Source organism: Notechis scutatus, chromosome 3, assembly GCF_049901735.1.
Source record: "Notechis scutatus isolate UNSWTSFEM ecotype Mainland chromosome 3, rNotScu1.2, whole genome shotgun sequence".
NCBI lineage: Eukaryota > Metazoa > Chordata > Lepidosauria > Squamata > Elapidae > Notechis > Notechis scutatus.
This window is the reverse complement of record NC_142011.1, coordinates 114,678,716-114,702,205: the sequence shown is the minus strand read 5'-3', so window position 1 is coordinate 114,702,205 and position 23,490 is coordinate 114,678,716. Positions and strand designations below refer to the sequence as shown.

Here is a 23,490-nt window from a genome sequence, read left to right as displayed (position 1 = left end):
AGTTTGAGCTTTCTGAGTTGGTGCAGAAAGAACATTCTTTGTTGTGCTTTTTTGATGATGTTTTTGATGTTAGGTGTCCATTTTACGTCATGTGATATAGTAGAACCTAGAAATTTGAAGGTCTTTACTGTTGATACTGTGTTGTCTAGTATTGTAAGAGGTGGTAGTATGGGAGGGTTTCTTCTAAAGTCTACCACCAAGTCTACGGTTTTGAATGTGTTCAGTTCCAGATTGTTCCGGTTACACCATGAGGCAACCTCCTGTCTGTATGCAGATTCATCATTGTCTCGAATGAGACCAATCACTGTTTTAAAAAGCCCTAAACATATACTAGCTATTTGAACTTATTTTAATCAACATTTCTTTGTTGCATAGTAGAGAAAACACCTGCATTTGTTCTTGCTATGAGAAGCTATTGAGAAATTCAAGGACTACACTGTTTAGATGTTCAGAAAGATCCAGAAAGGCAGCAATCACAAACCAGTTCCATTCCTGTATTAAAAATATTCCATGAAGTCAGGGCCTTCAAAAAGAACAGATGCCTTTAATGTTTATTTGTTAATTTTTATGTGTGATTGATGGCAAGCAGGTGTTTTAAGTTGCTTGCATTTTCCTTCATTTATTATTATCAAAATAACCCTATGCCCAAACTTACCCAAGAGGCAAGCAGGTGTTCCTTCAGGTATTTTAAGTTGGCTTGCATTTCCCTTCATTTATTCTTATCACCACAACCTTATGCCCAAAGTTACCCAAATGAATTTCCAAAGCTGAGGAAAACTTGAATCTGGTACAATACCTTAACTAATAATTAGTACTTCTCCAAGCCTCAAGGTAAGTAAACAAAGCTGGAAAACAGACAACTTTTCCCTTTTTCCAATTTAATCATTTTGATATGCATTATCAAGCAAGATCAAACATAATATGCTTTCTATGCAGAAACCCAGTAAAAAGCATGTATACTGTTTTTGCTAGTGTTATTCTTACATCTAAGTGGTGATTATTGACTAGAAAACAGCTTGCTGCTGTTTTAACTGTATAAATAGCATTGACACTAGAGCAAAACAAGGTATGCACAAAATGCATACATCCCATCTAGAAGAAAAAATGGCCCAAACTAACATAAAGCCTTTGTATTTTTAAATGCACCCTGAAACTTAATATTGATAGAATAGAACAACATTTATAGTCCTTTGTTATGGTTCAGGAAAATCATATTTTGTACTAGGTATTTATTACAGCATTTCAATTTCAATCAGAATAGAGTTGGAAGGGGCTTTGGAGGTCTTCTAGTCCAACCCCCTGCTCAAGCAGGAGACTCTATACCCGTGATGGCGAACCTATGGCACGCATGCACAGCCACCTCTCCGGGCATGCCAGCCGTCCATTGTTCTTCTGGGTTCCAGCATGCGCAGCTGGGGTTTGTGCATGCAGAAGTGCAGGAAATCAGAAGGGTTGCTCCCTGGTGTGCATGTGCATGCTGGGAAGCTGAGCTTCCAGTTTCCAGTGCACACATGTGTGCTGGCTGGCCAGCTGGTCTTTGCACATGCTGGAGTGCCAGAAACCGGAAGACCAGGTGGCGCGCCAGAAACTTAGCTTCTTGGCACACACCATGCGTGCCGGGGAACTGCTCTTCTGGTTTCATGGTGCTTCCCTGCGCGCATGTGTTTGTGCTCCCGTTTTGGCACTTGGTGCCGAAAAGTTTCGCCAACACTACCTATACCATTTCAGACAGGTGGCTGCCCAGTCTTTTCTTAAACATGTCCAATGATGAAGCATCTACAACTTCTAAAGGCAAGCTGTTCCACTAGTTAATTGTTCTCACTGTTAGGAAGTTTGTCCTTCATTAGTTTCCATCCATTGTTTCTTGCCTTCTTGCGCTTTGGAAAATGTTGACCCCCTCTTCTTTGTGGCAGCCCCTCAAAATACTGGAATACTACTATCATGTTACCCATAATCTTTCTTTTCTCTAGACTATCCCTATCCAATTCCTGCAACTGTTCTTCATATGTTTTAGTCTCCAGGACTTTAATTGGTCTTCTTTGCACTTTTTCCAACATCTTTTTTGTAACGTGACCAAAATTGGATGTAGCATTTCAGATGTCTTACGAAGGATTTATAAAGTGATACTAATACTCCACGTGATTTTGATTCTATGTCTCTGTTTATACAACCAAGGACTGTATTAGCTTTTTTGGCTGCTGCCTCACATTGCTGGCTCATGTTTAAGTGATTGTCCACTAGGACTCCCAAGATCCCTTCACAGTTACTGTTTCTGAGCCATGTTTCGCCTAATCTATACTTATACCTTTGGTTTTTCCTGTCTAGGTATAAAACTTTCCTTTTCTCCACATTTAATTTCATGTTGTTTGATAGGGTCCATTATTCAAGTCTGTCAAGATCTTTTGGATCCTGAGCTTGTTTTCTGGGATGTCGGGTATTCCTGCCAGCTTAGTATCATTTTCCAAATTTGATGAGTTCCCCTTCTATTCCTTCATCTAAGTCTTTTATAAAGGCACTGAAGAGTACTGGGCCTAATTCTGTGGTGCCTCACTGCTTACTTCCCTCCATGTAGATGTACTACCATTAAGGACAACTCTTTGAGTACAGTTTGTCAGCCAGTTACAGATCCATCTGGTGGTGATGCTGTCTCTACCACATTTTTCTAATTTATCAAGAAGTAGGTTGTGGTCTACTTTGTTGAATGACTTGCTATAACAAGTCAGCTGAAGTATATTATATATATTAGCATGCTAAGTACCATGTTTCTCCAACAATACGCCCCCCCAATAGGAAGACCCAGCATGTATTCTTGGCATAAAATGAAATTAAGCCCCTCCCCCAAATTTAGGCCTATTTTAAAACATGTGAAATGGGGGGAAGGGGGGGGGACTTGCTGGTAGGAGCGGCCCACAGGCAGCCATGCCTCATCACCAGCCTCTCCTAATGGGCAATCATAGTGGAGCTCCGAGACCTCCTTACTCCCGCCAAGCACCTATGCTGCAGACCCGAGACCTTTGGTGCCCGCCACTGCTGCTTCCCCTGCTGCCGTTGCTTCCCCTTCTACCCGTGCCGCCGCCGCTGCTGCTTCTGCGTTTGGAGCACAACCGCCGCATTTGGAGCTGCCGCTTCCACATTTAGAGCTGCTGCCGCATTTGGAACACCGCTGCCATCCCCACTCCAAATGTGCTCCAAATGGCAGCGGTGCTCCAAACACAGCGGCAGCTCCAAACGTGGAAGTGGCAGCTCCAAACGCAGCGGCAGCATGGGTAGAAGGGAAAGCAATGGCAGGAGAGGAAGCAGCAGCAGGTGCCGAAGGTCTCGGGTCTGCAGCAAAGGTGCTTGGCAGGAGTAGGGGGCTCTCCGCGCTCTGCCATGATCGCCAGTTAGGAGCGGCTGGTGGCGAGGCATGGCTGCCCGCGGGGCACTCTATGCGAGGATGCAAGGGGGGAATTAAGTCACCCCTGAAAAGTCGGCCTAGCCATTTTTTTCGGGGCTCAAAAAAAAAAAAAAAAAAAGACCCGGCCTTATTTTATGAGAAACATGGTATATTAGCATTAGGTCTACTAATTTAGTCACTTTGTCAAAGAATAAAATAAGATTGGTTTGGCATGATCTGTTTTTAACAAATGCAATGTCAAGGTTCCAAATAATAGATCCCATTCAATAAGAACTTGAGGCAGGCAAATTCCTCAAATAATATTTTATTGGGACATATCAAATTGGCACAGTCTTGGTGGAAAACTGGCTCTAAGTTCCCGCCTAGTCTAGTACTGCTTTGACTTTTGCCCAGTCCATTTCTACCCCCTTGTTTGACACTCAGCAGTCCAGAGCAGTCTTTTGACAGCCAGTATAGCTTTGCCATGAGCAGTTTTTTTCAGGACTTCGCTCACTAGCTTCACATTTCCTCCATTGTTTCACTGAATATAAGAATGTCGACCAAATAGACAAGGATTCCTTTATATTGGTGATCATTGATTAATTGCATCAAGACAGCAAGGGCCTGGGGCCTCTTGTAACCCAAACGACATTACTTTGAATTGGAAGCTGCCTAGCGGGCAGTTAAAAGCAGTTTTCCATTTGTCTTCTAATTCGTACCTGGTAGTAAGCTTCCCGCAGGTCTAACTTGGTGAACATCTTCCCCTTGGCCAGGTGGGACTGCATGTCCTTTATTAGTGGCAGTGGGTAGGTGTTTTCCACGCATACTGCATTTATTCCTCTAAAATCATACAGAGCATCTTCGACCCATCTTTCTTCTCAAGACAAGGTGGCCACCCTAGATTTTGCTGGTTGTGTGAAACCCCGGGCTAGGTTGGCATCGATATAGTCCCATAGTTCTTTCATCTCCTTAGAGTTATAGAACACATTTTTAGTTTTGGTAGCTTAGCCCCTGACACGAACTCTGTTGCCCAGCTTGTGGGTCAATGGGGGTGGGGTGGGGTGGCAAGAGTATTGCATTCCTTTTTTTCTTTTTTTTGTAAATTTTATTGGTTTTTAAAAACAAACAAACAAACAAAACATCAAAACATCAAACTTTCTTCCATAGGTATACAAGCAGTGTGCCAGTTGGTTTACAAATTTTTTTGTGCATCCATTTCGTAGTCTTCAGTTACAGTTACAGTTACATTGCATAATAGCTCATATTATCAATCAAAAATTGAATACCCTAGTATTATTAATCATTTGACTATAGTTTTATTCATTCATATTTTACGAGATAACCATAATTTACTTAGTTTATTTTGTAACAATTCATATAATCCTCCCAAATCTATCCTAAAAACATTTTGTAGATATAATAAAAAAGAGGTACATCTTTATATATTTATTATTTTCTAAAAATCTACATATTTCATTATTGTATTTTATTATCTAACCATTGATAGAAAAGGTCCCAAATTTTATAAAATTGTGTATCCTCTTGTTCTCTAATTTCAAATGTCAATCTACTCATTTCAGCACATTCCAATATTTTCTTAATGATTTCCTCCTGCGATGGTATTTTCTCATTTTTCCAGTTTTTAGCAAATACAATCATAGCCGCTGTTAATACATTTACAATCAGGTATTTCAAATCTTTGCTATATGTATCAGGTAAAATTCCCAATAAAAATATCTCTGGTTTCAAATCTACATGTTTTTTTGTCATTTTTTTCCAACCACATGTGGATTTTAGTCCAGTATTTTCTAGCATCCGCACAAGTCCACCACATATGGTAATATGAGCCAGGTGTCTGATGACATTTCCAACATTTTTCGGATTTATTCTTGAACATTCTTGCTATTGTTGTCGGGGGAAAATGCCACCTGTAAAACATCTTATACAAATTTTCTTTATAAGCTGTTGACATTGTCATTTTATAATTTTGAGACCACAATTTTTGCCATTTCTCTAAATCAATCCCATATCCAGAGTTCTTCCCTCAAACAATCATAGTTTCTTTAACTTGTTCTTCTTCTAGTTTAGTTTCTAATAAATATCCATACAGTTTTTTAATCACCTTTTCATTAGTACCTGTCAAAATCTTATCTAGATCAGTCCATTTATAATAAAAACCTTCTGTTTTAAAATCTTTATCATACCTTGAATGTATTTGTGCATATGAAAACCAATTCATCTTTATACCTTGTTCCTCTAGTTTTTGCATAGATTTAAGTTCACCCTTTATATTCAATATTTCCCCATATCTGTTTGTTCCTTCTTGTATATTATAGCTTCAATAGTCGATAACCAGACTGGAATTTTCAAATAATATTGTCTTTTAATCTTCTCCCAATTTAACCACAAAGACTCCCGTATATGATGTCTTCTAAAATACCCCTGTATTTTAGTTCCCTTGTACCATAAAAAAGCGTGCCAATCCAACAACAAATCATGTCCTTCTAATGTCAACAATCTAGTATTTCTTAATGTTATCCATTCCTTGACCCACATCAAGTTTGTAGCTTGGTAGTACAACTCCCATGTGGCAAACCAAATCCTCCTCTAATTCTAGCATCTTGCAAAAGTTTTAACTTTATTCTCGCTTTCTTACCTTGCCATATATATTTCAACACAATTTTATTTAAATCTTCAAAATAGTCTTTTGCAAGCCTAATTGGAATTGTTTGGAACAAATATAAAATTCTGGGTAATATATTCATCTTGATTGTTGAGATTCTCCCTATTAGTGACAGTTGTAAATTTCCCCATTTCGTCAAGTCTAGCGCTATCTGTTGCTTAAGTTTAATATAATTATTCTCTTTTAACGTACTACATCTTGCTGTCAGATGTATCCTCAAATACTTGATCTTATTCGTGACTTGAATTTTCAATAGATCTGCCAATTCTTCCTTTTGTCTTGATAACATATTCTTTGTCTTTGTTTATTTTCAAACCAGCCACCTTGCCATATGCCTCTATCTTTTCCAATAATTTTGGTGCTGTTTCTTTTTTTTTTTAAACAAATTTTATTGATTTTCAAAAACAATACACAAACAAACAAAACATAAAACATAAAAACATAAAACATCTTTTCTGAAAGCAGCATGATCCCGGGTTACATCTCTTCGTACAGATACAAATTCAAATTCATGCTCATTTTATATACCATTCCATGTCTTATTGCCATTTTACATTTTTTATATAGCTTCTCCCCTCTTTTAACTTTCTTAATTTTATTTTATTTATCTCATCTCAGTTCAGATCATTATGCTTATTATTCTTTGTCCCTGTTTCCAGCTATCTATTATCTTTTCCCTTTAAACAAAATTTCTCCTGTACACTGATTGGAGTATGACGCCTTTATGTCTTTCCCCTAAATTTATAACACTTAGTATAGTACATAACTTCCATTTGGATTTTGCTTAGTACATTCTAAAGTTACACACTATATTTTTTAAAAAAGAAAATATGTAATATAATTAAAACAAAAATCCATACCAATTCAAATCTATCATTAATATTAATATTCATTTAAATCTTGAACATGTTACACATTACTTTTCAGTTAAATATCATACTTTTATGGGAACACTTATAAACTTTCCATAGTTATTCCGCCCCCCACTTAACTTATATTTTAAAACATTGTGTCATTAAAATGTTCCCATTCCTTCCTAATTCAATTCTCTCATTTATTTCATTGCCTTCCTTTTGTTCACAAAAAATTCACTAAATTACACTGAATATTTTATCCCACTTTTTAATCATATGTTGTTTCCAATTTTCTAACATTATTTCTAATACAAATATAACAATACAATCTTATGTACCTTTGCAGAATCCCTTTTTCAATTAAGTATTTACCCATTATCTCTAAATAAATCCTGTTTCTTTACATCTTGCTCCACACCATTGAAACTTCTCATCCCTTCCTTCCTCCCTTGCTTCTTCTCCCTGCCCTTTTTACCCCCTTGTCTCTCCACCTCCATTTCCCTCTTCTGTATTCCCCCTTTCTGTTGTTTTCTAACATTATATTCACTTTTCACCTTATTTTCCCTTTTTTGGTTGTTTTTTTAGATCTTAAAGTCTCCATTTTCTTTTCCTCCTTTCCCCTTTCTTCCCCAAGTAAAGTTACTTGTTCATCAAAAATGGCTTCTTCTTTGTCCCAATCATCTTGTTGCGCAGTCAGTTTCTCATAGGTACAGATCGCCATTTCTAAGAATTGAAAAAGAGCCAAGAGAGCCCTTCCCTTCTTGTTCCTCTTTATATTTTTTGAATTCAATTTTCAGTTCATCCACAAGTGATGCCATTGTAGAAAAAAAAACTTTTTTCCAAACAACCACCCAAATGTTTTGGCAGAAATCCATTTTGGTCAGAATGAATAAAGTTATTTAAATATTTTTTAAGTCTTTCTGCCAATATTGAAGCAAAAATTTTATAATCTGCATTTAGTAGAGAAATAGGTCTATAGTTCTTAATTTGCAATGGATCAGCCTCCTCTTTTGGAATAAGTGTAATATAGACTTCTGACCATGATTTGGGTATCTTCTTCTTTCACATAACTTCATTCATAACTTCTAGCAATGGAAGGTTCAACGATTCTTGTAATGTTTTATAAAATTCTGCCGGGAGTCAATCTGGGCCTGGTGCCTTTCCATTATTTTGCTTCTTAAGTGCTTCAGTTAACTCCATCATAGTTATATTGCTTTCTAACATTTTTTCAGTCTCTTTAGGTATCTTAGGTAAATTAGCATTCTGTAAATACTGCTTAACTCTTTCCTCATCAATATTCTCTTGCTTATATAATTTCCAATAAAAATCTCGAATGATTTCCTTCTTCTCTTTGCTGCCATGGCAAACTTGGCCTTGTCTATTAACTGCAATATTTTCCTTGATTCTTTCTCTTTTCTCAATTTATATGCTAACCATCTACCTGGTTTGTTTGCATCTTCAAAGTAGTTCTGTTTAGCACCTCTAATTTTCTGTGCTAATTCTTCTTTCTCTATTTGACCCATTCTCCATAGAGCTGCTCGGAGCATCCAGAGTGGGAGGTGCTTCAGACTCCGCTCTCACAGGCTGAGCTTGAATTGAGGAACGCTCCTCCTCCTCCACGTGACTCCTCCGTAGCGTTCCCCAGTTTATGCTCAGCCTTGTGCGAGTCAGGCAGTTTCTGATTAAGCTCCTTGGCCGATTCAGGATCTCTTCTATTCTTACTATAAGGTTTGATTGAATATTTTTTTCTCTAGCCTCTGCGCAATTGGTTTCTTCTCTAGCTTCATGGGAGCGTTTTCCTTGCCCCTCAGGGGGAAAAAGCGGGCAGTTTAGCAGCGCTCTTGCGCTAACCCCCCCATCCTCGATCTCAACCTCCCTGCCGCTTTCCACGCCGCCCTCGTTAGCGGCTTGAATTTATTACGCTCCAAAGCGCCGCTGGTTTTCCGCCCCCACGAACGCCGATCATCTCAGGAAGGGGCGACTTTCTCCTTTGCTGCCCCTCTCCGCATTCTAAGCTTGCCGGAGGAGCTTAATTCCGCTCCTGAGAGGCCCCGACATCTAGCTCAGTAGGCGTCCGCCATTTTGGGCGCCGCCTCGTGGTCGGGCGCCATTTTTGTTTTTTCCATTCTCACTGATTCTGCTGTGAGACACCCTAGCTCACCAAAACAGGCCTTATCAGCCTGTTCAGAGCTTTTTCACTATAATCGGATACCTGTGACTTCTTCTGTTTATATTGTTGGCTATCCCGCAGCTACGCTCAGGGCGAAGTAATAGCAGCACCCCCCACCCCAGTTTTCGCCTGGGAGTACAGCTGCTGGAGGCCTTATCTCCCTTTTTTCCATTGGCCTCAGGCGTTCATTCGGCTAATTGGCTAACTAATCAACCTGTCTTCCATACAATTTTTTGCTAAAATTTAGCAGCCAAGGTTGTTACTCTTATTGGACCAAGATCCAAATTTATTCCGATCAAATTTACATATTTTTATATTAAAAAAATTAAAAAATATTATTAATAATAATATATATTTATATACATATATTTATATCATAGTACATACCAAAATTCCAAAAGGGGGCGCAGACCAGTTGAAAGGACACCCGGCCTTTGTGCAGGTCGAACCCTAGGCGAGCCAACCACCTTTAGTATCCTTGCATACACTCATTACTTCTTAAAATGGCAGATGACAATTCTTCTAAAGGCCCTTCTTTGAAGGCCTAATCTAAATCTCACCATTTGCGCAGACAGGCTAAGGAAACTTCCAAGGCCTCTCAAAGGGACGCCTTAAGGCGCCATAAGGCGTTGGAGAAGGAATTCGACAGGCGATCCAGGGGGTCACGCTCGGTGCCTCCAGCCCTCCCACCCTCCACTCCTACCTCTACTCAACCCCCCCTCCTCCAGATTACTCTTCCCTATCCAGGCACAGCTCACCCCAGGGTCATCAGGCTCCTGGAACAATGACCAGACGGACACCCGAAGCTACATTTACTCCTACGGCCGCTGGTCTGCGCCAAGAGGAACCTGCCATAGTCAAGGTTCCAGAGCAAATGAGGTCATGGATGGAGCTGGCTATCCGCCAGGGGATTGCGGAAGGTCTCCAACAGATGTCCAGACCCGGCTTCTTCCCGATGGCTCCCGAACATGAGTCTCTATATGTCAGATCCCTGCCTAGATCGGATCCTCCCCACGGTCAGGTACCTTCACAGAGGGACAGCCCTCTTCCAGAAAGGGAGCAGGAGGAGGAGGAAGGGGGCCTGGATCAATTCAGGGAGGAGGATGAATTCAAATTGGGGTCGACACATTACATTGAACCTCCATCGGAGACGGAGCCAATGGAGGGGGAGATGTCCGAGGATGAGGGTCTCACCCCCGACCAACCCACCTTTGTGGGCTTGTTCAAGCCACACCTGTATAAATCACTACTCTTTAAGGCCAAAAACATCTCTGGCCTGTACACACAGTTTCCCTCTGCCCCCCCCCCTTCCTCAGCGGAGGGCCCAGAGGATTCCATTTTTAAGCAGCCCGTTGTGGAAGCTGAAGTCATTCTGGCTCCGCCCATTTTTTCCGACCTGGTATCAAAACAGTTGGCTTCCACAGGGGCCCCCCCTGCCCCATCCAGCCAGGATAAGAGGTTTTTCAACCTCGATTCAGACTTCTCTAGTCTACTTAATACCCCCGAGGTTGATGAGCCCATTGTTGGCTTAGCATCCTTCTCCTCCCCTAGTGACCCTCTGGAGGCTCTGAAACCCGAAGACAAGAGGGCTGAACTGGCCTTATGCCGGGCTCACCAATCTGATGCTTGGGCCATTAGATCGGCCACGGCCGCTTCCTTTTTCACCAGGTCTTCGATCCGGTGGCTCCGCCAGCTAAAACAGCATGTCCCCACCTCTAATACAAGGGCGCATCAGGACATCGCTAAGCTTGCGGCCGCGGCAGAATTCTCAGCCGACGCCACCTACCATTCAGTTAAGTTTTCCACTAGAGCTATAACCTCACATGTTACAGCCTGCCGCCTGCTCTGGCTCAAACACTGGCAGGCGGATGTCAAAAACAAAGTCAAATTGGCCACTGCTCCCATCAAGGGAGACAAATTATTTGGCCCAGCTCTGGAACCCCTGCTAGTTGAGAGCCGAAGCAAGAAAAAATTTCCCTCTCTTTTTCGGAGGTCAGAGCCCAGAGTCCCTCAGCCCTTTCGGAGAGGGTCCTTCCGACCCTTCTACCAGTCTCCCTTCCTGCCCAGGTACCCGAGACCCCCCTCCTTTCGGCCATCCCACCCCCAGAATCGAGCCGATTCGGGCGACAGGAACAGAAGGGGTGGCAGCTACAAGAGACCCTTCAGGGGATCAGGCGGGAGACCCTTATGGCGCCCAAGATAGATCCTGTTCCTCCCCCCCATTGGCGGACGTCTCAGACATTTCACCGACCAATGGGATTCCTCTACCTCCGATGCCTGGGTCAGAGACACCATCAGGTTCGGACTCGCCCTTGAATTTCAGTGCGCCCCCTCTGACTTTTTCATGGCATCGCCCCCTTCGAGGGACCCCACCAAACGCAATTTGATGGATTCCGCCATTCAGCTTCTCCTCGACATACAGGCTATCCAACCCGTCCCACCCTCTCAATGAGGGCGGGGGTTTTACTCCCACCTCTTCGTGGTCCCCAAACACTCAGGTGGATGGAGAGCAATCCTAGACCTAAAACGACTTAATCGTTACCTGATCCACCGCAGGTTTAAGATGCACACCTTACAGTCCATTCTCTTGGGTACCAGGCAAGGGGACTGGCTCTCCTCTATAGAACTTTCAGAAGCGTATTTATACATCCCAATCCGGCCCTCCCATTCCAAATTCCTCAGGTTCTGTTACAGTCATCACCACTTCCAATATGTGGCCCTCCCCTTTGGGTTGGCATCGGCCCCTAGAACCTTTACTAAAGTCCTTGTGGCACTAGCGGCTCACCTTAGGAACCTTCCCGTACGTCTCCACTGTTACCTGGATGACATCCTCATCTTGTCCCCCTCCAGACGCAAGCAGAGAGGGACACCAGAGTTACTCTCTCTGTCCTCCAAGACTATGGGTTCCTCATAAACTGGCAAAAGAGCCAACTGTCGCCATCTACCCGAATAACCCACTTGGGGTCCGTAATTGATACGGTTAAAGGAAAGGTCTTTCTTTCCTCGGAAAGACTCCTTAGTATCCAGAAATCTGTCAAACAGATCCGGCGATCAAAAAAGGTAACTCTATTAGATTTGTCTAAGTTATTAGGTAAGATGGTTTCATGCATTTCCATTGTTCCCTGGGCCTGTTTACACACCAGATCCCTACAGTGGTTCCTGCTTCCATTTCAAAGATCCGCCAGAAGCAATTCAAAATCCATGGTCAGGGTACCTCCAAAGGTCCTCACGTCTCTCCTCTGGTGGACCAACCCCGCCATCAACAAAGGTCATTACTTCAAGGAGCCCCAGCGGCTCACCCTCACCACAGACGCCAGCCTATCCGGATGGGGCGCTCACGTCCACTCGCTCACGGCACAGGGCAGATGGTCGGAGACAGAACGGGTATGCAGTATAAACTGGTTGGAACTTCACGCCGTACACCTGGCCCTACGCAGCTTCCTCCCTCAGGTACGCGGACGTCATGTCCTTATTCTCACGGGCAACGTCACAGCCAAGGCTCACGTCAACAGACAGGGGCACACAGTCCATATGGTTGATGAGAGAAGCTGAGCGCCTCTGCCACTGGGCGGAGTCCAATCTCCTCTCCCTCAAAGCAGAGCATATCTCAGGAGTTTCAAACACCCAAGCAGACTGGTTGAGCAGGGCCACGGTGGACCAGTCAGAATGGCGCCTCCACCCGTCTCTGTTCAGGGAGGCGTCCACAATCTTCGGCCAACCGATAGTGGACCTCTTCACATCCCCTCTCAACGCACAACTCCCAAGATTCTTCTTGAGGTACCCCTCCCACGGGGCGGAGAATCACAACGCCCTACGTTGCCCCTGGCCTCCAGGGCTCCTATACGCATTCCTCCCACTAGCTCTAGTTCCCAGAGTCATCCAAAAACTGATCCACGAGAAGGCAGAACTGCTTCTGGTGGCCCCCTACTGGCCCAGGCGCCCATGGTTTGCGGACCTCCGCAACCTATCAGTAGCCCCCCCTGGAAAATCCCCCCGAACAGGATCTCCCTTTCTCAGGGGCCCCTTCTGCATCCGGATCCCCAATGGCTCCAGTTAGCCGTCTGGAGGTTGAGCGGAACCGCCTATGAAACGAGAAGTTCTCTGACCAGGTTATTGACACCATCTTAGCCGCCAGGCGGCCCTCAACTACCCAAATCTACAATGCCACTTGGAATAGTTTCTGCAAGTGGTGTCATAAATCCCAAGTCAACCCACTCTCGCCCTCTATCGCTCGGATTTTGGATTTCCCCCAAGAGGGACTGAAGAAAGGGCTTTCCCCCAACACCTTGAGACGACAGGTCGCAGCCCTCACAACTGTTATCTCTTGCGACAACATTGGTTCCCTTTCCCACCACCCTCGCATTAGGGCATTCCTCAGAGGAGCCACTAATTTGTGCCCTCCGACTGTTCACTGGTACCCTACCTGGGATCTTAATAAGGTCCTTGTGTCACTCACTAAACACCCCTTTGAGCCTCTAAGGGAGTCCACCCTCCAGTTTTTAACATTCAAAGTTGTGTTCCTGGTGGCCATTACATCGACCCGTTGGATCTCGGAAATCGCAGCTTTGTCAGTTAGAAAGGACCTCTGCGTTTTTCACGCTGACCGGGTGGTTCTCCGGCCCGACCCTACCTTCTTGCCCAAGGTCAACTCAGCTTTCCACAGGGCACAGGAACTCATTCTCCCAAATTTTTGCCCCAAACTATCGCGGGATAGGGAAACGCTTTGGTATACCCTGGACGTGAGACGTGCCCTGCGCATCTACATCAAGCACACCCAGCCCTTTAGGAGGTCCGAATCCCTATTTTTTTCCTTCCAGCCCAAGACATTGGGTCACAAAGTATCCCCTTCAACCATCGGCTGCTGGATCAGAGCTACTATCTCTAGACCTTATTTGTCACAGGCTCCGCCAGTACCCAGCGGAATAACAGCACATTCCACCAGAAGTGCGGCTACCTCGGCAGCTTGGGCCACCCAGGCCCCAATCACTGATATTTGCCAGGCTGCCACCTGGGCTTCCCCGTCTCCCTTCATTAGGCATTACAAGATCGACATATTTGCCTCAGCGGAGGCCTCGTTTGGCAGATGAGTCCTACAGCGGGTCCTCAAGGACCCAGAGAGGCTCCCGAACCAAACGGAGTCCCTCCTGTAGGACAGCCAAGCTTTGGTATGTCCCACTCTGGATGCTCTGAGCAGCTCTATGGAGAATGGGCGTTGGTTCTTACCTGACACGCCCCTTCTCGGCGAGCTGCGAGGAGCATCCAGCCCCACCCTAATTTCACCGTCTGGTGGGGAATCTTGTTTCGGCCAATGATCCATTAGTTAGTTAGGATGAGAACACTGCTTTTTCTTCTCGTCCTCGCAAAACTGGGGAACGCTATGGAGGAGTCACGTGGAGGAGGAGGAGCGTTCCTCAATTCAAGCTCAGCCTGTGAGAGCGGAGTCTGAAGCACCTCCCACTCTGGATGCTCCTCGCAGCTCGCCGAGAAGGGGCGTGTCAGGTAAGAACCAACGCCCATTTTGTGTTTAATTATATCCATTTTAGCTTATTGTCCTTTTTCTGTGGCGTTTTCTGTAGCTCTTTTTCAAGTCTTTTATGCTCATCCTCTAGAACCTTAGTGGCTTGCCTTTTCCTAGTATTCCTTTTCCTTGTATAATCTATTATCAAGCCTCTAGCATATGCCTTCATTGTATCCCATACATTCTGAATTGATGTATCTTCTTTTTTATTTTCTCTAAAGAAAAAGGCCAATTCTTTCTCCATCCGCTGTCTTTTTCCTTTAAAATACTATTATTTAACGTCCATCTCGATCTTCTTTTTTGTCCTTTCCATTTAATTGTCATTGGATTGTGGTCTGCCCATGTACTTGTTTCAATATTTATTTCTTGAATATTAGATATTAATTCTGTTGATATCCATATCATATCTATTCTGTACCATGATAAATGTCTATTTGAATAGAAGGTATATTGTTTAGTTTTAGCATTTCTTTCTCTCCATGTATCTTTTAAATTTAATTCATCAACCATTTTAAAAAAGGATGTTGGGAGAGTCTTTCTGTTTTGCTTTGTTGTTGTTGCTGTATAGTCCAACTTATTGTCTACAATTCCATTAAAATCTCCCATCATAACTATATTGGCATAATCCAGTTCAATTATTTTCATATGTAATTTTTTGTAAAATTCTTCTTGTTTGTCATTTGGAGCATAAATTGCAATCAGGAGTGTTTTCATATTTTTGTCCATTATTTCCACCATTAATACTCTTCCATCTTCATCAGTATAGATCAATTTTGCTGGGGTGATCTCTTTAATATATAAAACCACTCCTCTTTTCTTACATTGGGTCAAGGAAGTAAATATTTCCCCTAATTTTGGCTGTACCAACAATTGTTCATATTGTTTTTTAATATGTACTTCTTGTAGACAAATTATATCAAATTTTAATTTCTCTAATTTATGAAAAGTTTTCCTTCTTTTAACGGCTGAATTAAGTCCATTTATATTAATTGTGATCAATTTTTTCTCTTCCATGGTTATATTTTATAGTTGGGTTTAGCAGCTCTCGTAGATCTTGGTTCACGTTGTTCTTTGGTTTCCACCTTTCCACCTACTGCGCCTTCTTCTTTTTCAGTCCCCATTTGGTCCTCTTGGAATTCAATTAGTGAGATCTCTATTTCTGCCTCTTCCTCTTTCCTTCCAAAAAATTCTGTATAAAATAATTCCGCTTTCTCAATTGAGTCAGTTCTATGTCTCTGTTCTTGCCATGTGAACATTAACCCTTCTGGGATCAGCCATCTATAATTCACCTCTTTTTAAAGTAGCATTTTAGTTAGGAATCGATATTCTCTTCTCATCTCTCTCACTCTTCTGGGTATTTGTTTTAAGACCACAATCTCCTTGCCTTTGTATTTCAACATTTTCTCTCTTGCCACTTGCAATATTTGCGTTTTAATTGCTTTCTTTGTAAATCTAATATGAACTTCTCTTGGTAGGCTATTTCTCATGGCATATCTTATAAAAACTCGATATAACTCATCTATTCCATCCATCATCTTCTCTTGAGTTATTTCCAAAGCTTCAGCCAATATTTCTATCATTATCTCAGCTAGATTTTGTCCGTTTTCTTCCTCTATGTTTTGAAATCTAAGATAAAATTCTGATCTGTCCATCTCCCATCTCAGCATACCACTTTTATCTTGTTCAACCACAGTTAATCTGTTATCAATGTCTCCAATCTTCTTGTCTCTTTGTTTATCTTCTTCAATTTTTTGGAATCTCTCATCATACTTCGACATCATTTGTTGAATGTTCTCCACTTTTTCATCAGTTTTCCCTGTTCTTTATTCAGTGTTCTCTGTTCTTTGTTCAATATTCTCTGTTCTTTGTTCGATGTTCTATGTTCTCTATTCTCTTTTCAATAGTCTCTGATCTTGCTTTAATATCTTGGATTCCTTGCATAATCATCTGCAGAGTCACTTTTTCTTGTTCTTTTTCTTGCTTTAACATTGTCTGTATTGAACGTTGTCCTCCAGATGGTGGGGAGGCAGAAGTAGAAGTTGAGGAACCAGGAGCTGTAAATTTCCTACTCATTTGAAACGATTCAAAGTTTTCAGGTTCTTCTAAACCTTAATCCAATTGTGAAGTAGCCAATTATAATCCAAGGTGAAAAATAAAAATGGTAGAGAGAGAAAAGCCCAATAGTAATAAAAAAGGGGGAGACAAAGTTTCTTCAGGTTCTTGTAAACCTTAATCCAATCAGTAGTTAAGTAAAAAAAAAAGACTTAAAAAGAAAACAAAAGAAGGAGAAAAATTCTTCAGGTTCTTCAACACCTTAATCCAATTGAAAAGTCTCAAATAAAAAAAAAGTGCATAAAAATGAACCAAAAAGGTGGGTGAAAAAACAAAAAATGCCAGGAAAAAAAAGGAGAAAAGGCTTTTAAGGCTTTCCCTTTAAAATAAAAAGCAAACGTGAAGACTGGACTTCCAAAAAAAAGGACAAAAACAAACTCCAACCAGGCCAAAAACCCAAGTAGTTATTACAAGAATAAAGATTTTTTTAAAAAAAATACAGTAAAACTGGTAAGGAGGGGTAGCACAGCTTAAAAAAAATAAAAAGGGCATACTGCACTTTGTTTACTTATCCAAGGCTCTTATTATAACTCTCTTCTCCAAAGACTTATCACCTTTTCTTTTCGTGAGCTTCAATACCAGGCTCCAGCTGTTGATAGAAATCCAGAAGAGCACCTGCAATAACACTCTCCCGTGCTCTTCCCTCTATCTTATCACATAGCAATGTCCTTGAAAAGGAGTCTCAGTTCTTTCTTTCTCAGCTTTCTCAGCTTCATCTGATCACAGGAAATAAAGCATTTTCAAGCCTCTAGTTGGCAGTGTTACAAAGTTTCTTTGCTTTCACTTTCCCCCTCCTTTCCCAAGCAAAACATAGTAAAAATTACCGAAAAAAAGGAAAAAAATATTTAAAAAAGGGAAATAACTAAGTAACTAAAAGGAGCCTCAGCCTAAAATATTACAAAATCAAAAAGGAGAAGAAAAGATAGGTATAAATAAGAAAAGAACCAGTCCAGTTAAAATCGCGTATAGAAATCCAGCAATGAGAAAAAAACAAAAAACCTTACTTTGACATTTCCGTTTAAAATCGCCGCTTAATCACTTCTGTCAAAACTTTTACAGATTCTTTCTTTTCCTTCGGGTGTCCTTTCAAGTCTTAGAATAAAAAAGTTCTCACCAAACCGGCACACTTTCTCTTTCTGCTCTCTTCCGTTTCGGAGCTGTCCCAACTTCAGCAGCTTTAATGGCTGCTCCTGGATCTACCAGGGACTTTGCGGTATCCCTGGGATCAACAGGATGCACTCTTCACTTTTGCCATCTCTTCGGGACGGTTTAGATCCGTTTGGACCATCCAGGGGCAAAGATATCGGCTGCGATCTCAGACCTCCGAGATCGCATGCTGTATCGTCGCAACGCCAGCTCCACCCTCCTGCATTTCTCTTTGCTGAACACCTCTGCTAACACCTCTTGGTATCCGTGCAGTCCCTGGGAGTGGCTGTGCCATTATGGCAGCCTTCTCTGTTAGTGTTACTCAGCCACTGGCATACTTCCCTCTCTGTTGAGGTTGTGAGTGGGTCTGGAACCAGCTCCAATTTCAGTTTTTGGTAACCTCCTTTCCAGGTGATTGTTGGGTTCCATTTGTCTAGCCAAGCCAGTTCCAGTATGATGGACTCGGGCATTTTTGGGACCACCTCAAACTGGATTAGCTCCCAGTGGTGCCCCATCTATAGTTTGACAGATTAGGTGACATGCGTAGCTGACCTCCCCCCTATTATTGACCCATCTACCTGCTCAAATTATATAGGGTTTGCTAGGGGTTTCGTCTTTATGCCCAGCTTAGTGACTCTGGAAGGGCTGATGAGGTAGCGGGTGCAGCCCATGTCTATGATGGCTTCTACTTCCCCATGGTCTCCTGTCTCTGGCACCACTATTTTTTACTTAATCGTAAAAGGACGGATGGCTTCACTTACCATCAGGTCGTCCTCACTATCATCACTACTGTCACTGCTCGTCAGTGGTGGGACCTCAGGGGTCGGAGTTTTCTCTTCCCCTTTTTGGGGGAAGAGACATCAACGTCTTGCTGGGTGAATTTCCCCTTTTCCATGGGTTTTTGCTGTAGTCTCTTTGGTTTTACAGAAGAGCTTTGGCCTCTTGCTTGTGGTACACCGGAAGCATTTTATGGGCACCATGGAGGCCCCTCCAAGTGGCTCCTCTGCTGGGCATGGGCTAGTTCGCCATCCCAGTTATCTCTTGTGTTTCCTCTCTGGGGTCTCCTTCTGATGTCGCCATAGTTCTAAGTCCATTGCTACAGCCATCCAGTACTATACCAGCAATGGATGTGATCTGGGACTCCCTGGCAAAGGCAGATTTGTAACAACTTCCCAGCGATTCTTTGGAATTCCTGGATGTATTCTTTGGCTGGGGGACTTTATCTGATTTTCTTGATTTCTCTTTCTGCCTCTTGGCTCTGGGATACGTCCTCAAATCAGCTCCTTAATTCCTGTAGGAAATCATTGACATTTTCTAGCTCAGGAACCCCTTTGTCGTAAACTTGGGTCACCTATGTCAACGCTTCCCCCTCCAGGTTGTCAGTGAGGGTGGAAACAATTTCTTGGTAATCTTGGTAGCTGTCCCCAAAGTGGTCGATGTAAGCCCATGCTTGGTTTAGAAAGAAGGCCAACCTGTCTGGGCTTCCATCGAACCCCACTCGAAAGCGCGGTGGAATTTCTCCTCGAGGCTGCGGTAGTGGTGGTCGTGGCGCAGCCAGTGGCTGTGGCACAACCAGTGAGGCTAGAATCCACTGCACCTGGACCTGGGCCCAGCCTTGTCTGGGCTAGTATGACTAGCCAGGAGGCACTTTCCCAGCTGGTGACAGTTGGTGCTGACTTACTGGGCCGGCCAGTCTCCTGCGCCCAAGTGGACTCTGGTAAGAAGTGGAGCTCGACCAAGCCAATAGCAGCTGCAGGGGGCTGGTAGGTTGGGCCACTGGAAGAGTTGACTGCTCTCGCCTGGGAACACTCGGTTGCATCCCGGGTTGCACTGTATGCAAGGGTTGAGGCCCCACGCCCTGGGTAGATCGGTCCACTTTCGCGGGAAATGTGAAAGTCAGCTGGCCCAGGACAGCTATTATGTAACCGGTATGCTGCTGCTGGCTGACGCTGCTTGAATCTTTCAGGCAGCCCTTCCAGAGCTTGGCTGTGAGCCTGGTACTTTCATTCCCCCAACTCATTTGAATCCAAGAGTCCTGTCAATCTCCACTCCAGGATCGTTGTTCTCACTTCCCTCATGGATGTGATCAGTCTCTTCCACATCTGGCCTTGACTAGTTTGGATTCCAGGTCCTCTGCTTGCTAAAGCTCTTTGGAAACTGGCAGGTGGATCTGCTCCTTTGCCCATGCCCCTAGTTGGCGTTCAACTTCAGCTGCAGCCGCTCGCTAGGGTGTCAAGGGGAATGTCAGGTTCTCCTCAATTCCCCACAGGCTTCTCCGGCACCTCTCACTTCTCCAGTTTCTTCCTCCATCTTCCCTGAGTCTTTTCTGCTGCTCGGGTAGACCGGCAAGCGGCTGGAGCTCAGGACCCCAGATAGCAACTCTGGTTTGGAGCCTTAGAGTTTAGAGAGCCAGTTTAATGTCAAGGTTCCAAGTAATACATCCCATTCAATAAGAACTCCAAGGCAGGCAAATTCTCAAAGAATATTTTATTGAGACATATCAAATTGGCACAGTCTTGGTGGAAAACTGGCTCTAAGTTCCCACTGGTTTTTCACCCAATTAAATGTAAAACTTGTCACTTCCCCCCACAGTCTCCAATCAGCATGTAGTCCAGTTGCTAGGTGACCTCAGTCTCCACCCTTCAAATACCTACAGCAACATCCTTGATTCCCAGAGGAAATAATTTTATTTAGGCTACAACACCCCAGCTATCTTTACACCCCCCTTTCCTGGCCGCTTTGCTCCTGAAGCAGTCAGAAGAGAAACCTACAAGAAAAAAACGGCCACAGTTAGGCCAACTTCAGGGTTGACACCCATTCTAGTTATAACTTTGTTTCTAGATGTTCGCATATCTGTTTTGTGATTATTTTTTCCAGTATCTTCCCAGGTATTTATGTTAGGCCGATTGGTCTATAGTTTACTGGATCTGTTTCCCCCCCCCCCCTTTTTTTTAAAGATGGGACCTACATCATTAATAACATGTGAGCACAAAAAGCCACCACACATGTTTATCTTTAAATTAGTTGCTGGAAATACAAAGTACGGATTGCACACATTCCTCTCACTCATCCATTTTTAATTGCATACACTGGTGTACATTTCTGCATGTATATTATTTTAGAAAATCTATAATTTCACAGAAAGGCTAACTGTCATGTAACTGAGAAACAGTTAAGCACTATTAAGAATTGTCTTTTGTCTAACCACATGTTAACTGTTTCTATCTTCATGCTTCATACCATGATCTCAAAAAGTTGAAATCAGGAACAGCAAGAACGTGATCAATTAATTCTACCTTAAGTTGTCACAAGTTTGAAAACAGTACAAGTTAAGGAATAACAGCTGAGTCACATGCTTGGACACTTGAAATACTTACAGTTTTTTTTCTGAAATGGAAAGAAAGTAGCATTATTCTGATTTTGGTATAGAACTCCCAAACAAAAGTATTTGGTTTTGAACATGTAACATCAAACAACTGTTTTTAGTATGGAATATTTTAATTGAAATGTTTTATATAGCATGTAAATATTACATAGTAGCATGTAGTATATGTTTTCTGTATTAATAAGAAGGTAGCAGATGCCAAGATTTCTGTTTGAGGGCCATTCTATCTCTATTTGTTATGTTTTACGCTCAGATAATTACCATGTTATCGGTATACACGCACTTTTCCCCCTGAAAATAGGGGGCAAATGATGTATGCGTGTTATACGCCGATATAATGTTAAGAAGCCTTCGGTGAATGCTGCTGGGATCGGGGATCAAGGACACAAATGAAAGAAGGGAGGGAGGAAGCAACCGAAGCCTGTCCTTCTCTCTGGGTCAGCTCTCTCAGTCGCTCTCTCGCTCCTCCACCAGCACAGGAAGAAACTGCTTCAAAGAAGCGGGGGCTTTTCCTGTCGCTGAAGCGCCCGTTTCTCCCCACCCCCACCCCGTCCGCCCGCCCGCAGTGCTCCGTTCTGCCTGCCTGCCTGCCTTCATTAATGGTTGAATCGGAACAGCTTCGGCTGAGTAAAAGAGGCGAATAGTTATTATTCTCAGCCAAGCTGCTCCCAAACAACCAGAAACTAAGGCAGGCAGGCAGGCAGGCAGAATGGGACACTGTGGATTGAAGCGCGCGCGCGCGGTGGGAGTGGGGGTGAAATTTCCCTCTTAAAATGAAGATGCGTGTTATACGCCTGTGCGTGTTATACGCCGATAAATACGGTACTTTGTGAGAATCATTTTGGTATAATGGTTAAGATATCAGGCTAGACCCAAGAGACATTGAATGCTAGTCCCATCTTAGGCACAGAGTATATTAAAAAGATTTTTTTCCCCTTCCATTTAATCACGGAGACTATTGGAGTCTGCCTGGATAAATCCCTAGAGTTTCCTTGGCAAGGATTTTCAGGCTTGTCTCCCTCCCAGGGCTAAAATAGAGAACATTACAATTGGAATCAAGTAATATATATGATAAGAGCCAGTCTGAGGTAGTGGTTAAGGCATCAGGTAGAGAGACTATGAATATTCTATTCCTGCCTTCAGCACAATGCCAGCTGAGTGACCTTGAGCTGGTCACTTTCTGTCAAGCCTGCAAACAAGACAACAGCAAACCACTTCTTAAAAACTTTGTCAAGAAAATTGCAGGTTCTTGCCAAGAATCAGACATGATTGAATGGAAGAAAAAATATTTTGTAATATACTTCATAATGATGTGACTTAAATTGTTTTGTGGAGAAAAAAGGACCAATTTTTATTTATTTACAGGTCATACAAAAGAGCACATCACCTATCTTAAAGGTGATAACTTTTTCAAGTTTACTTGCTCTGATTGCTCAGAAGATGGGAAGGAGCAGTTTGAACGGTTGAAGCTAACATGGCAACAGGTAAGTAGCAAGCTAATTAATAAAGTTCAAATAATGTAATGATAAAAATAGTTCAATTTTTTTAATATGTTAACATTAGAAATTTTTTTAAAATTATTTCCTTCAACATCTTTCAGTAAACAATGTTTAAAATATTTCTTTTCATACATACATATATGTATATATGTATATTTAAAGATTATTTGAATGTAAAAGTAAAATCTATATGTAAACGAAGGAGAACAGAAAGAAGTAAATAGTGCAAGAAAAAATAAATAAGGACATAGCCTTTATCGCAACTATAATGAAATTTAATGATTCTTCACCCTCTTTAAGGTTACAGACATTTTTATCTCTTCTATCTTATAATTTTTTTTGAAAAGTTTTATTATTTTTTAGACAAACATACACAAACACAACATAAAAACATCAAGCCACCTTCCATTTACGTACATACAGTGTGTCGATTGCTTTACAAATTGTTTTGTGCATCCACTTCATAGTCATCACTTACAATTACTTGTATATGTTCTCATATTATCTATCAAATATTTCTAAATGCATTAATATTGTTATCAATCATTTGACTATACTATTCATTCATGTTCTGCAAGATAGTCCATATTTAAGTTGATTTATTTTATGACAATTCATATTATCATCCTAAATCTATCCCATAGTTATATTATGATAATACATCTTTATATATTCTTTATATTCTAAAGTTCTACATATTTTATTACCATATTTTATTGTCTAACCATTGATAAAATAAATCCCAAA

General features: G+C 42.3%; 1 protein-coding gene across 3 annotated transcripts in view; it reads left to right on the top strand.

The window, feature by feature from the left end:
• The window catches only part of KAT14 (lysine acetyltransferase 14), a 139,788-nt gene that overhangs the window by 5,197 nt on the left and 111,101 nt on the right, over positions 1-23,490 (top strand). For all 3 annotated transcript variants that reach the window (XM_026683182.2, XM_087960981.1, XM_087960980.1), the window contains one exon: positions 22,610-22,728. In XM_026683182.2, coding sequence (XP_026538967.2) covers positions 22,610-22,728 — 119 coding nt within the window. The remainder of the gene's footprint in view (positions 1-22,609; positions 22,729-23,490) is intronic.